Below are 12,238 nucleotides of genomic sequence, written 5' to 3' on the forward strand. Positions count from 1 at the left end.
AGTAAGATGAAGACCGAGAATTCATCGTTGGGTTTAGCAGATTGGAGAAGAATTTCATGAAGTAGTAGGGAAAATGCCTGAGTGGAATATATTTAATAGAAATAAACACAAGCAGAAGCAGTGAAGAAAATGAACATATAGAAAACTGGTTTGGAGAATATTACTGTGGAATACAAAAATGGAAAAGACTCTTCACTATAGTGAACAAATTGAGGGTTGATGGAGGGAGGGGGACAGGGAAAGGGCTAAATGTGTGATAGGTATTAAGGAGGGCATTTGTGATGAGCACTGGGTGTTATGTAAGTGACAATGCACTGAAATCTATTTCTGAAACCACTATTACACTGTATGTTAACGTATGTTAACTAACATACACTGTATGTTAACTAGCACACACTGTATGTTAACTATTGAAATAAAAACTTGAGGGGCGCCTGGGTGGCACAGTCGGTTAAGCGTCCGACTTCAGCCAGGTCACGATCTCGCGATCCGTGAGTTCGAGCCCCGCGTCAGGCTCTGGGCTGATGGCTCGGAGCCTGGAGCCTGTTTCCGATTCTGTGTCTCCCTCTCTCTCTGCCCCTCCCCCGTTCATGCTCTGTCTCTCTCTGTCCCAAAAATAAACAAAAAACGTTGAAAAAAAATTTAAAAACTTGAAATAAATAAAAAAAGAATTCAAACAAACAAAAAATAGTAAAGCTCATTATGGCAACAGGCAAGAAGGATACAAGGGTGTAGATGCTCCAATGTCTGAATAGAAGGTGATAGAAACCTGGTGACTTTCACTTTTATACATATGGTGTTTCATTTAATCCTAACAGTTCTTTGGGGTGGATGCTCTTGTTTTCCATGCCTTACAGATGAGAAATCCAACTCTTAGAGTCTAAATAACTTGTCCAGGATCATACTGTTCATAAATGGTACCTGATTTTATTTCAGAGCCATTGGTCTTGACCACCATGCTATGTTGCCTCACATGATTGTTGGTAGGACACTTCTGGTCAGAGTGATTGTTGATAGTTTTAAAGATGTGACCTATGAGCTCTCCATTATGGGGAAATTAGTACTGAGACTTAGGAAGTTTTCAAGTTGTAACAAGTTCTCAAAGGGTCAGTCTGCAGGGTTTTTTAATTCATAAAGTGTCTTATTTAGTGGCACTTTTAAGAACATCACATATCATGATAGTTTCATCTCTAATAAAGATCATCAATAATAGATTCTCCATAAATATGCAAATATTTATGCTACAGATATTACAGAAAACCATACAAAGTGCATTCTTCACAAAGTTCACCTTTTATTTAGAGGAAATGGATAATAAACAAGTAAGCACATTAATAAATAAGATGGTAGTCACTTCTCTGAAGTAAATAAGTAGGAAAATATGAGAGAGAGTCCCTGGGGAGGACAGTACTACTTTTGACAGTGCCAATGTAGTTTCCTTTGTAAAGGTGGTATCTCAATTGTGATCTGAAGAATGAGAAGCAACTCCTCTGAAAAATGGAGAACATTCTAGGAAGTACAAAGCTGTTAGGAAGACAATAACTTGACACATTTAGGAAATAGTAAGAACAGTGTAGCTGGAATGTAGAGTGAAAGTGATATTGGTGGGAAATAAGGGTGGGAAAACTGACAGTGGCCAAATCTTACACCTATGATAAAAAGTTTGGATTTTTTTTCTTTTTTAAAATGAGGGCATTGGCAATCCATTGAAATGTTTTGAGAGAGAGGGATGATTTGATGTATGTGGTCATTAAGCTTGTTGCTCTTAAGAATAAAAATTACCTTGGGGCGCCTGGGTGGCGCAGTCGGTTAAGCGTCCGACTTCAGCCAGGTCACGATCTCGCGGTCCGTGAGTTCGAGCCCCGCGTCGGGCTCTGGGCTAATGGCTCGGAGCCTGGAGCCTGTTTCCAATTCTGTGTCTCCCTCTCTCTCTGCCCCTCCCCCGTTCATGCTCTGTCTCTCTCTGTCCCAAAAATAAATAAACGTTGAAAAAAAATTAAAAAAAAAAAAAGAATAAAAATTACCTTTTACTTTGGCCCTCACACAAAGGCTGCCTACTTTTACACAGACTTGTATTAAAAAGGATGATTCTAGGCAGAACCAATATTTTTCTCATGGAGGGTTGAAACTGCTCCAGATACTTGGTTAAAATAGATGGCTAAGGCACCAGAATTTCCTCCTATATACTATAGAAACAGTTATTTGAATCTGAAAAATTTTCAAAACGTTCACATCAGTCCATATACTAAAACAAAATACCTTTCTAGAGTGCCTTCACTACACAACACATGTTATAGCCAAAAAACTTGCCATTCTTCTGTCAGTCTCCTAGAAATGGCCACTGAGAGGGAAGTGTGTGCAGAGCTGTATTGGGGAGTGCTTGGGAACATCTATACAGGAGTGAGGGAAGCAATATTGGATGAAAGAAGATGGGGATCTGCCATACAACCCTTACAGGGGCCTCATGTGAGCCTAAGGAGGCCTGGAGATGGGATGGCCCTTCAGAGGGCCTACCTTGGCAAGGGGTCTGGGTCTTTGCACTCACCCCTTTTCAACGTTTATTTATTTTTGGGACAGAGAGAGACAGAGCATGAACGGGGGAGGGGCAGAGAGAGAGGGAGACAGTATCGGAAACAGGCTCCAGGCTCTGAGCCATCAGCCCAGAGCCCCGATGCGGGGCTCGAACTCACGGACCGCGAGATCGTGACCTGGCTGAAGTCGGACGCTTAACCGACTGCGCCACCCAGGCGCCCCTGCACTCACCCCTTTAAAAGACAGTGATGTAGGAGCAAATTTGGGGGAGGCACTTAGCTACAGAGGGACTCAGCTGTGAGGTGCCAACAGCCAACAGGCCCAGCATTTAGGGAAATGAGTGAGTGCCAAAGTCCTAAAGGAAAGAGCTGAGTTGTCACACCATGTTTACTACGGTGACCAGCAAGTAGTGAGTAACTGATGGGTAAGTTAGTATTGCCCGTGGAAATTTTGATGAATGTATAGGAAATATGACCATGTCAATTCTAACTTCAAATTAAGCTACGCTGATGGTTTTAGTTGCATTTCAAATTCACCCCCAGTTACATATGGTAAAATAATTCCATTATCAAGGATAAGGTTATTTAAGGATTCAGTGAAATAGTATGAATAAAGTACTCAACAGAATGGCCACATAGTAAGTACTCAATACATGCAAGCTAAGTTAAATAAAGGGAACAAAATCATAGCTCTTAAAAAGTTACAATTTGACTTTTATCTCTCAAATTTTTATTTACTAAAAAAAGTCCATAATCATTTTAAATTTAGATAGTTTATTTCTCTCTTTAGATATCTTCTAATTGAAGAACTATTCTGAAATGAGCAGGCATTATAAATAGAACTTTTTTCTCTCATATTCAAATATCCTTTTTAATGCTGTGTGTTTACCAAATTTTTCTCCTTCATTCTTTAAAAAAATATATATGATTTTAATTGATTTGGGGAAATTCTAATTAACAGTTTTTATTGTGTTGGGAAAGAGAAATTAATTTCTTATGGTAAAGATGAGTGAGAGGTTACGTTCTTTCTGCCAGCCAAATGAATTTGGAATAAAGTTGAGTGAGTGATTTTTTTCATTAGCCTGTGAAAAGGCTATTTATTTCTACATGTAATTATAAAACAAGTAATTCTGACTTAATGAAATAAAACCAACCCTGAAAACAAATAGGACTCATTTGCAGTTTCAACTAAATTAGATACTGAAAAATGCTTGCATTCTGATGTGTTTGAAATGTCTAATGAAATTACAAATATAATATTTCAAAGAACAAGGATAAAAACTTTGATCAGAGAAGGAAATATATGTGCATAAATAACATCTCAAGAAGCTCAAAGTCACTTTGCCATTTTAAGCCTTCTCTTATTTATAAGTCAATGACATGAAATAATGCAGGAAAATGAGTTTCCACCCAAATCTTACTAAGAGGCTAAGTTTCACAGGAATAACTGTAAGTAGTTTACAATGTGCACAGTAGGTCAAATTGATATTGTGATTCATGAGAGTTAAATGTTTTATTTGATAAATGTAGAAACCCAAGATTGCCTCTGGCAGAAGTTTAAAATAGGTTATAAATCCGATTTAATGTTAACAGCAGGGATTTATAACAATCATAAACTGAAAACAACCCACATTTTAATACTTTAGGATCATGAACTACATTGTATCAAAACCAAACTGTCCTTTTTTTTTTCCTTTAAAAAAGAATAGCCAATGAACTGGTAAAAAGAAGTTAAAATGGAGCAAAATCTCTTTCTTACACACACACAAACCTATACAGATATGCTATCAAATAGGAATAACGTAAGAAAATAATAACACTGTCACTTAGAATCATTGCCTTATATGTTGTACATAATGGCTTTCCTATGGTTTCTGCTGCAAGTTAATAAAAGTCCATAAAGTATGTAATAATGACAAAGAGCTACTGTCCTGGGATTAGAAGGAAATAAATTTTTCTAGCTCTCCATTCAGACAACACATTTGAAACCCAAGAGGATGGGACATTTGGGGATTGTGCTCTGAGTCAAGTAGAAACTCAGAGGCAATTCTAGTTCTCTGTAAAACTCTCTCGCTTTCTTTAAGTTACCCATGGCCTTCATTTAGCATATAGATCAATTAACAGACTACTGTTTGGGGGACAATACATGGTTCGCTCCACTCATGCTGCTTTTTTCCTTCTTTCTTTCCCTAAATCCCCATTGTTTTAGTTTCAGTCCTTCTGAAAGTAGACCCTGAGACAACGACTTGACTACCAATAATTTTGAGGAACATCTCAATCCTAAGAAACAGAAGCAAAGAACAGGACAAGTGACAGGGGAAAGGTATAGAAACTTTATCTCAGGATGTATTATCAAGTTGGCCACCAAACAGGTGACTGGCACTCAAGCCCATGGCACATTCTGAAGAGTCTTATGAAATGTGTCAGAGCTGTTTGCCTAGGGGATGTGAGACAAAAGCATTTGTCCATCAGTTCCTATCCCCATTTGGACAAAGCTTACTCCTCAGATATTAACTGCCCAGCACTTCTGAATGCTTTACAGGTTCCTAAGAATATTCCACATTCAATGTGTCAGAGAAGTTTTTAGGTAATATGGTTGGTATGCTACCCAAGGAAAGGAACTAATGGGTTGCATCTGCCAGTGCTGGTGAAGGGCTGCATGGAGATGGTCACCGACTGCAGCAGAGGCAGGAGTGTGTGGCAGGACTCAGAGCTTGGTGAGGTGGGGCACTAGAGTGGTCTGAGACACCCATCTTCTTTCATGGTGTCTAGACCCTTTTAAGTTCCACATTTAGGGCTCATTCTTGTTGCCATTCCCTGTATCTCAATGTGATTTTATCTCAGTTGCATGACCCTTATATTTCTGGATCCAGATAAAAACAAAATAGGAATATCTTTAACACTAAATACTTTAAATATCTAAATAGCAGGCTTAAAGAGGGTCCATGCAGCAAAATTTTGCCCTCTACCTTATTCAAGGGCTCTCGTCAACTCAAGGGATACCTATTCTTGGTTTTCCTCCATTCAGCTCAACCCTTAAATTAAGCAAGGAACCTGAAATTCCATCATGAGATCCTTCCCTGAAACACCTAGCAGAATAAAGAATTTTTCTAATACTTAGGACCATTTTGGGTTGAATATCATTTGACAATTCTAAAGGAAGAAAATATCTCCTCAAGTCATCAGTGTGACCTAACTGGAATGAACGATTTCCTTTAACATTTTCTTGGGGACTCTGCCATTTACCATCATATGCATTTTTATGTGTATTTTTTTACTGCCAAAATGTTTGTTCCTGATTGTGTGTGGGTCTGAAAACAATTTGAAATCATTATTTGGTTTCTATATTTGGGAAACAACACTACATCACTGAGACATGTTCAATTTATTTTTTAATGTTTATTTTTGAGAGACAGAGATTGAGAGAGCACATTGGAGGGGCAAGAAAGAGAAAGGATCCTAAGCAAGGGCTTGATGCTGGGCTTGAATCCATGAACCATGAGATTATGACCTGAGCCAAAATCAAGAGTTGGCCGATTAACTGACTGAGCCACCCAGCTACCCCTAGACATGTTCAGTTTATTAACTCTTCAACCCCTGTCATCTTTTGCCCTCTTTCTTGAAAATTAGAGTCTCAACAGTGTGGGTTTCTGCATAGTAGTATCAGTGTTTAGAGATTGCTACCAAAGTCAACAATAAACAGACAACATATGTTACCGGGAAAAAAACAAAACAAAACTGGAAAGTCATTGGAAGTTTCAAGCTAAGAACTGACAACTAGCAGTTAAGAATCAGACTTAACTTGGGGCGCCTGGGTGGCGCAGTCGGTTAAGCGTCCGACTTCAGCCAGGTCACGATCTCACAGTCCGTGAGTTCGAGCCCCGCGTCAGGCTCTGGGCTGATGGCTCGGAGCCTGGAGCCTGTTTCCAATTCTGTGTCTCCCTCTCTCTCTACCCCTCCCCCGTTCATGCTCTGTCTCTCTCTGTCCCAAAAATAAATAAACATTGAAAAAAAATTAAAAAAAAAAAAGAATCAGACCTAACTTCTAAAAGCAAGGATTAATTCTCTAAAATACATTGCCAAATGTGCCCAATCTGAGAAGCTTCAATTACTTTGCTTTTATTTAACATACTTTTGTCAATATTAAGCAAGGTACTGTGGTTATTACTCCGGAAGCATTCCCCTTTTCTTTTCATAAAAAACTTTTAAGAGGTAGAAAATTAAGGGCAAAATCACAATTCCATTGTCAACTGGCAAGTCTTCAACAAGCCTCAACATTCTTTATTTATTTTTTATTTTTATATTTTGAGAGAGAAAGAGCACATGTGTGTGAATGTGAGCAAGGGAGGGGCTGAGGGAGAGGGCAAGAGAGAATCTTAAGCAGGCTCCACACCCAGCCAATGCTGGACTCAATCCCACAACCCTGGGATCATGTAAAGAGATTTTGGCTCTTTACATTTAACCTGAGCCAAAATCAAGAGTTGGATGCTCTACCAACTGAGCCACCCAGGCACCCCCAACAAGGCTCAAGATTCTCATTTTGGCAGTATCATTTGTCCATAGGATTGTCACTATAGAAGACAAAATAAATAAAGGGACACAATTCTCATTATTGAGGAAATAACTCTGTGCTCTGTAAAGATACAAGAGCCTTGCACAAGCATTTACATACTCTATCATTGGTGTGAAGTTTCCTAGTACCACTGAAATATTAAAAAGAAATGTAAGAACTGGAGTCAAAATAGATGGTTTTATGGAATTGGAAGAAGACTTATAGAAAATGGGATATTTGAATTTAGATTGATGGAGAGGGGCAGGAAATTCATTCATTGTGAGGAATAATACATGCACAGTTTCACAAAGCACACAGCATTCTGTCCAGCCACAATGACATTTTTCTATTTCCTTTAGTTTCTCTATGCTGCTTTTTCTCCAGATCATTGAGGAGCCGGCTCCCGCTTGCCATTCAAGTCTCCCCTTAAATATGTATCATTTGATTTACGTAGGCACTAGTCACTCTGTAGTACTGTATTTTATTTTCCTCAAACAACTTGCCTTAACTGTCTTATTTACTTGTCTATTCTATTGTCTGCCATCCCCCACTAAAAAGTTAACTGCATGAGAGAATATCTTCTTTAGCTATTTTATCAGTAGCAACTTGAATAACGCTCATAATGAGGTAACAGATCATATGTATTGAATGAATTGATTAGTCAACCACATATAACCACATATAATCTTGCCTCTCTTACTGTGAGATGGGATTTGGGCTGTCCTTCTCTCAAAGTCTTTGTGTTCACTAGAGGTTTCCTTGACTATGTTTTTGCTTCATTTAAAATCTATTCAATGAAAACAAAAGAAAAAAAATTGATGAATATTTTATGTGATAAAATACTTTTTGTATCTTTTGTTAAGTTGTGAATTTGTCAAGATGGAACACCTGGTCTTTTATATTTACAAGATGATAATTTACCATGTAAATCTTACAGATTTTCTTTTGTTTTCTTTAATACCATTTAATGAGAGCTATCATTTTATGGCATTGCTAAGAGTTTTAAGTTTTTAAATAAATGTGATTGCCGCATTGTTGTCATTAAAAGTGTCTTTTAAGAAATAATTTGCATAACAAAATAGTTAATAATTTATTTGTTTGGATTGTTTAGTTTTTCTAAAGAGAAAAGTGGGATTTTATTCTGTGAATCAAGGAGAACACAAGAAGACTTTATTAGGACTTCTGTAATGAGGGATTGCCTCCACTGGTTGAGACAGAAAATATGAAATCCTATGGCCCAGTAAATCTCTCACTTGCTTTTGAAGTCATAGACCACCACTTGCCCCACTTTAATGGTAAGCAAGCCACACATTAGAGATTGAAGTAAAAGAGATGTGATTGGATTAATACAAACTCTTCAGCACGCCAAGAAACAACTCAAATTAGTCTCCTAACAATCACAGCTCTGAAGATAAAGAGCAGCACATTATTATGTAGCGATGTTAGAGAAACTTAGATTATTAAAGAAAGAGTAGCAGAGGGTTGTTAACTGGTTTCAAGAATATAAAAAGTTCTGTAAAAAGGTTGACCAGATTGCAACATTACAACAAGAAAGATGTAAATTATACCTAAAAAAAACTTATCCACTGGGGAAGGCTATTGAAATAGAACAGTTATCTTTCACCAGTTCGGTATAAAATTACTTGGGAGTCAGAGGTTAAACAAGATAGTTATCTGCCAGGGTTTTTCTCCCAGCATGAAATAGACACAAGGATCCCCAAATAAAAAAAGGTGACTGCTACCACAATAACAAGATATACACATTATAATCTTACTCTTCCCCCTTTTATCATTATGCCTTTATATGAAACCAGGGAGGAACATGATAAAGTAAACATGGGAAGCACAGCTAGATTAAAGAGGTTGAAAAAGATGGAAATGAATGGGGAGGTTAAGAAGAATTCACAGAAAATGATTTGTGAATAATAGGAAACCCAAGGACTTTCATTCATGCCCAGTTCTGACGTCCTGAACAAATTATCTAGAAAACATCCCAAATAAAAGCTTCCTGAAACTGAATACAAACCATTTTAGACACATGCTCTATTTTTCTCTTTCTTTCTTTCTTTCTTTCTTTCTTTCTTCTTTCTTTCTTTCTCTCTCTCTCTCTCTTTCTCTTTCTTTTGTTCTTTCTTTCTTTCTCCCTCCCTTCCTCCCTTCCTCCCTTCCTCCCTTCCTCCCTTCCTCCCTTTCCTTCCTTATGAGGGTTTAAAGTGTTCAGAGCTCCCAAAAGGATAGTTCACTCAAATATTTCAGGATCTTATACTAAATACTTCAGTGGAGAGGCACCTGGGTCGCTCAGTTGGTTGAGCGTCTGACTTCGGCTCAGGCCATGATCTTGCAGTTCGTGAGTTCGAGCCCCGCGTCAGGCTCTATGCTGACAGCTCAAAGCCTGGAGCGTGCTTCAGATTCTGTGTCCCCTTCTCTCTCTGCCCCACCCCTGCTTGTGCTCTGTCTCTCTCTGTCTTCCAAAAATGAACACACATAAAACAAAAATTAAAAGAGTAAATACTTAAGTTGACACATTAGTTGTGTTGCCATGCCTTAACAATTAGGAGTTAACTAGATTGCAGGACTCTCTTCTTAAAACTGGACTTTGAGAAAATGTCTCAACAACATCTCAAGACTTTTTCTTTCAGGGACTATTTAAAGCTGAAGGCATGCTCTTTTGGCTCCCACTTCCCTAAGGCTATAGTTTAAGAGATAAATCTTGGAGCTCATCAACAAGAAAAAATGGTGCCTCTCTGAGACCATGGCCTTTTCACCTTGCCAGCTAGTACATTCAGCTCTGCCTTTATTAAGTAAAGGTGAGGAACTGTATTTTCATTTCTTTTCTGCCCCATTCCCATCTTCTGTCTCAACTAAATACATTCCCAAGATTATGTTGCCTGCTAAAAAATATATAACAAATATGGTCATTCTGAAAGAAGCAGAGAAAAATTAATATACATTCAGTCATCAAACATTGTACCAGTTCTGTGGCTAGCAGTGATAGTTCTTTACATACAGATGTCTTGGGCATGCCATTTCATGTAGATTTAATGAGAAGTAAAGAGAAAATGCAGAGTTTGTTCCTTAAAACTACTCTGGCTTTCTACCTAAGCCATCAAATGTTAAGAAATGTAAATACATAAATGCACGCTATGTTCTAAAACAAGTTCTACCTGATGCTTTAGAGCAGGAAGTTGCAAACTTTCTGGAGCAGGCCAGATGTAAGTATTTGTGAGCCATAGGGTCTCTGCTGCTGCTTCTCAACTCCGGCATTGTAGCACAAAAGTGGCTATAGACGATGCACAAATGGATTGGTATGTCTGTGAAATTTTATTTACAAAAGCAAGCTTTGGCTAGATGTGGCCACTGGGTATATCATTTGCTAACCCTTGACTGAAACAGTCCCTTTTGGTCCTTTCTTTCTTTCTTTCTTTCTTTCTTTCTTATTATTTTCTCAGGTATTCTCTCCTTACACCTGCTTTTCTCAAAATCTCTGATAAAGCCCAAGAGAGAGAGGGAAGCATCTTCCAGTGTGGCATCTTCCAATCACCGAGCCACGCCTCTTGTCTACCTGCTTCTGACTTGCTCTTCTGGTTTAAGTTTGAGGGTAGCATAACTGTGATCTGGGGCTTCCCAGTAAGGACATTTAGTGGTGCTGCCTGGCTGCCCTGGGTTCCCCCCAGCTTCTTTGGTGCCGTGACCTTGCAGGGGTCTGGCAAGGCTGCCATGCAGTCTCAGGCTAAGCAGTCCACCTTGCAGCTCCACAGAGCCACCTCAGTGTATCATGACATTCCCCTCTGGCAATTCTCCCAGCCACAGTTTCATCTACCCACAGCATATGTGAGCCAAGGGCAGCTTGGGGAAACTCCCTCAAAATCTGAAGTGTCTTACTACACTTGGCCATGCTGCCTTGGATGGCTCTTGTGGTTTTTAAGAGGTCTCCCTGCTTTCCTCTGTGTTTAATATTACACTTAATTATCTGGCACTCCCTACTTAAGCCAGAGTTCAGAGGCCTCCCCTCGAACTTAAACCTAGAAAACATCCCGAAAAGGGATGTTAAAAGGGAATAAAGGCATTTGAAAATCTCTCCAAATAGTAACTGGACTTGCACCGTGTACTACATGTCAGAAGCTGAAAATCACATTCTCCTTTCCCTTTTTATTTCTTCTCCAATATATCCTAAGTAAGTCATTCCATTTTGCCCCAAGATAGGTAGACGGGCCAGCCTATGACAAAGGTCATGCACTGAGAAAGTTCAGACAAGAAAATGTGTACGTCGTTTCCAAACTATTAGTCTATTATATATTCCCTGATATTTCTTCACAACAACCCATTTGGGTAGGTGTTGTTATTCCGGTTTAGAGATGAAAAAACTAAGGTTCAGAGAACACTGTAAAGCTTGTGCAGCTACTGCACAAGCGAACAGGAGGTCCACCTGGGTCTCGGGCCCCACACCCAGTTCTCATTCCACCACCATCCCTGGGAGATGCAGGAAGCTCATTGCGAAGAGCGAGGGTCTGAACTCTGGCCCTAAATCCACCAAATGCCAGTTCGGACCATTTTAACAAATTCAAGAATTCTCACCCTTTGCATAAAATCATTGGAAGTAAATGAGATGATGATACTAACTGCTCTTTCATCAAGTCCTGTCTGTGTGGCAGGCAGTTTCTAAACACTTGGATTGTCTCCTTTAATTTTCGAAACAATCCTATAAGGTAAGCATTAAAATTATTCTTATCTTATGGACAGTGTATAATAAAGTCCTCCGCATAGAATCTGGCACATCATGAATGCTCAATAATACTAGTTATTTTCTTAATTATTACTCTTCTCTTAGAACCATACCCACCAATAGCATTTATACAGAAATCTTTACCCAGAGCAGGAGCAATTCGTGATCGGGAGCCTTTGTCTGCTTACAATGTGGGAGCAGGGTGAGGGATCCTCCCATTTTTAAAGGGACTAAAATAGTATCCGACTCAACAACAAACTTCTGTGTCCTCCTACACTGCCATTTGGCTTGGGTCCCCTTGCTGCTCAACCTCCCTGGGTTCAGGCAGCTGGGACACAATGGCAGAGGCCTGAAGAAGGCAGTAAAAGAACGTGTACCAGGATGGCTGAGACAAGCTGTTGGTTCCATTCAGTATCCAAGGCTTCTCTTTTC

The 12,238-nt window shown here is 39.1% G+C and overlaps 1 protein-coding gene across 4 annotated transcripts in view; it reads left to right on the forward strand.

The window, feature by feature from the left end:
- Positions 1-12,238, forward strand: part of FUT9 (fucosyltransferase 9) — a 199,542-nt gene that overhangs the window by 162,001 nt on the left and 25,303 nt on the right. Inside the window, exon 1 of one of the 4 annotated variants that reach the window (XM_043591961.1) lies at positions 8,212-8,378. The exons of the other annotated variants lie outside the window; for them this stretch is intronic. Coding sequence (XP_043447896.1) covers positions 8,306-8,378 — 73 coding nt within the window. The 5' untranslated portion in view covers positions 8,212-8,305. Of the gene's footprint in view, positions 1-8,211; positions 8,379-12,238 lie in introns of those variants that run through there. 4 annotated transcript variants of the gene reach the window in all.

Source organism: Prionailurus bengalensis, chromosome B2 (genome assembly GCF_016509475.1).
Source record: "Prionailurus bengalensis isolate Pbe53 chromosome B2, Fcat_Pben_1.1_paternal_pri, whole genome shotgun sequence".
NCBI lineage: Eukaryota > Metazoa > Chordata > Mammalia > Carnivora > Felidae > Prionailurus > Prionailurus bengalensis.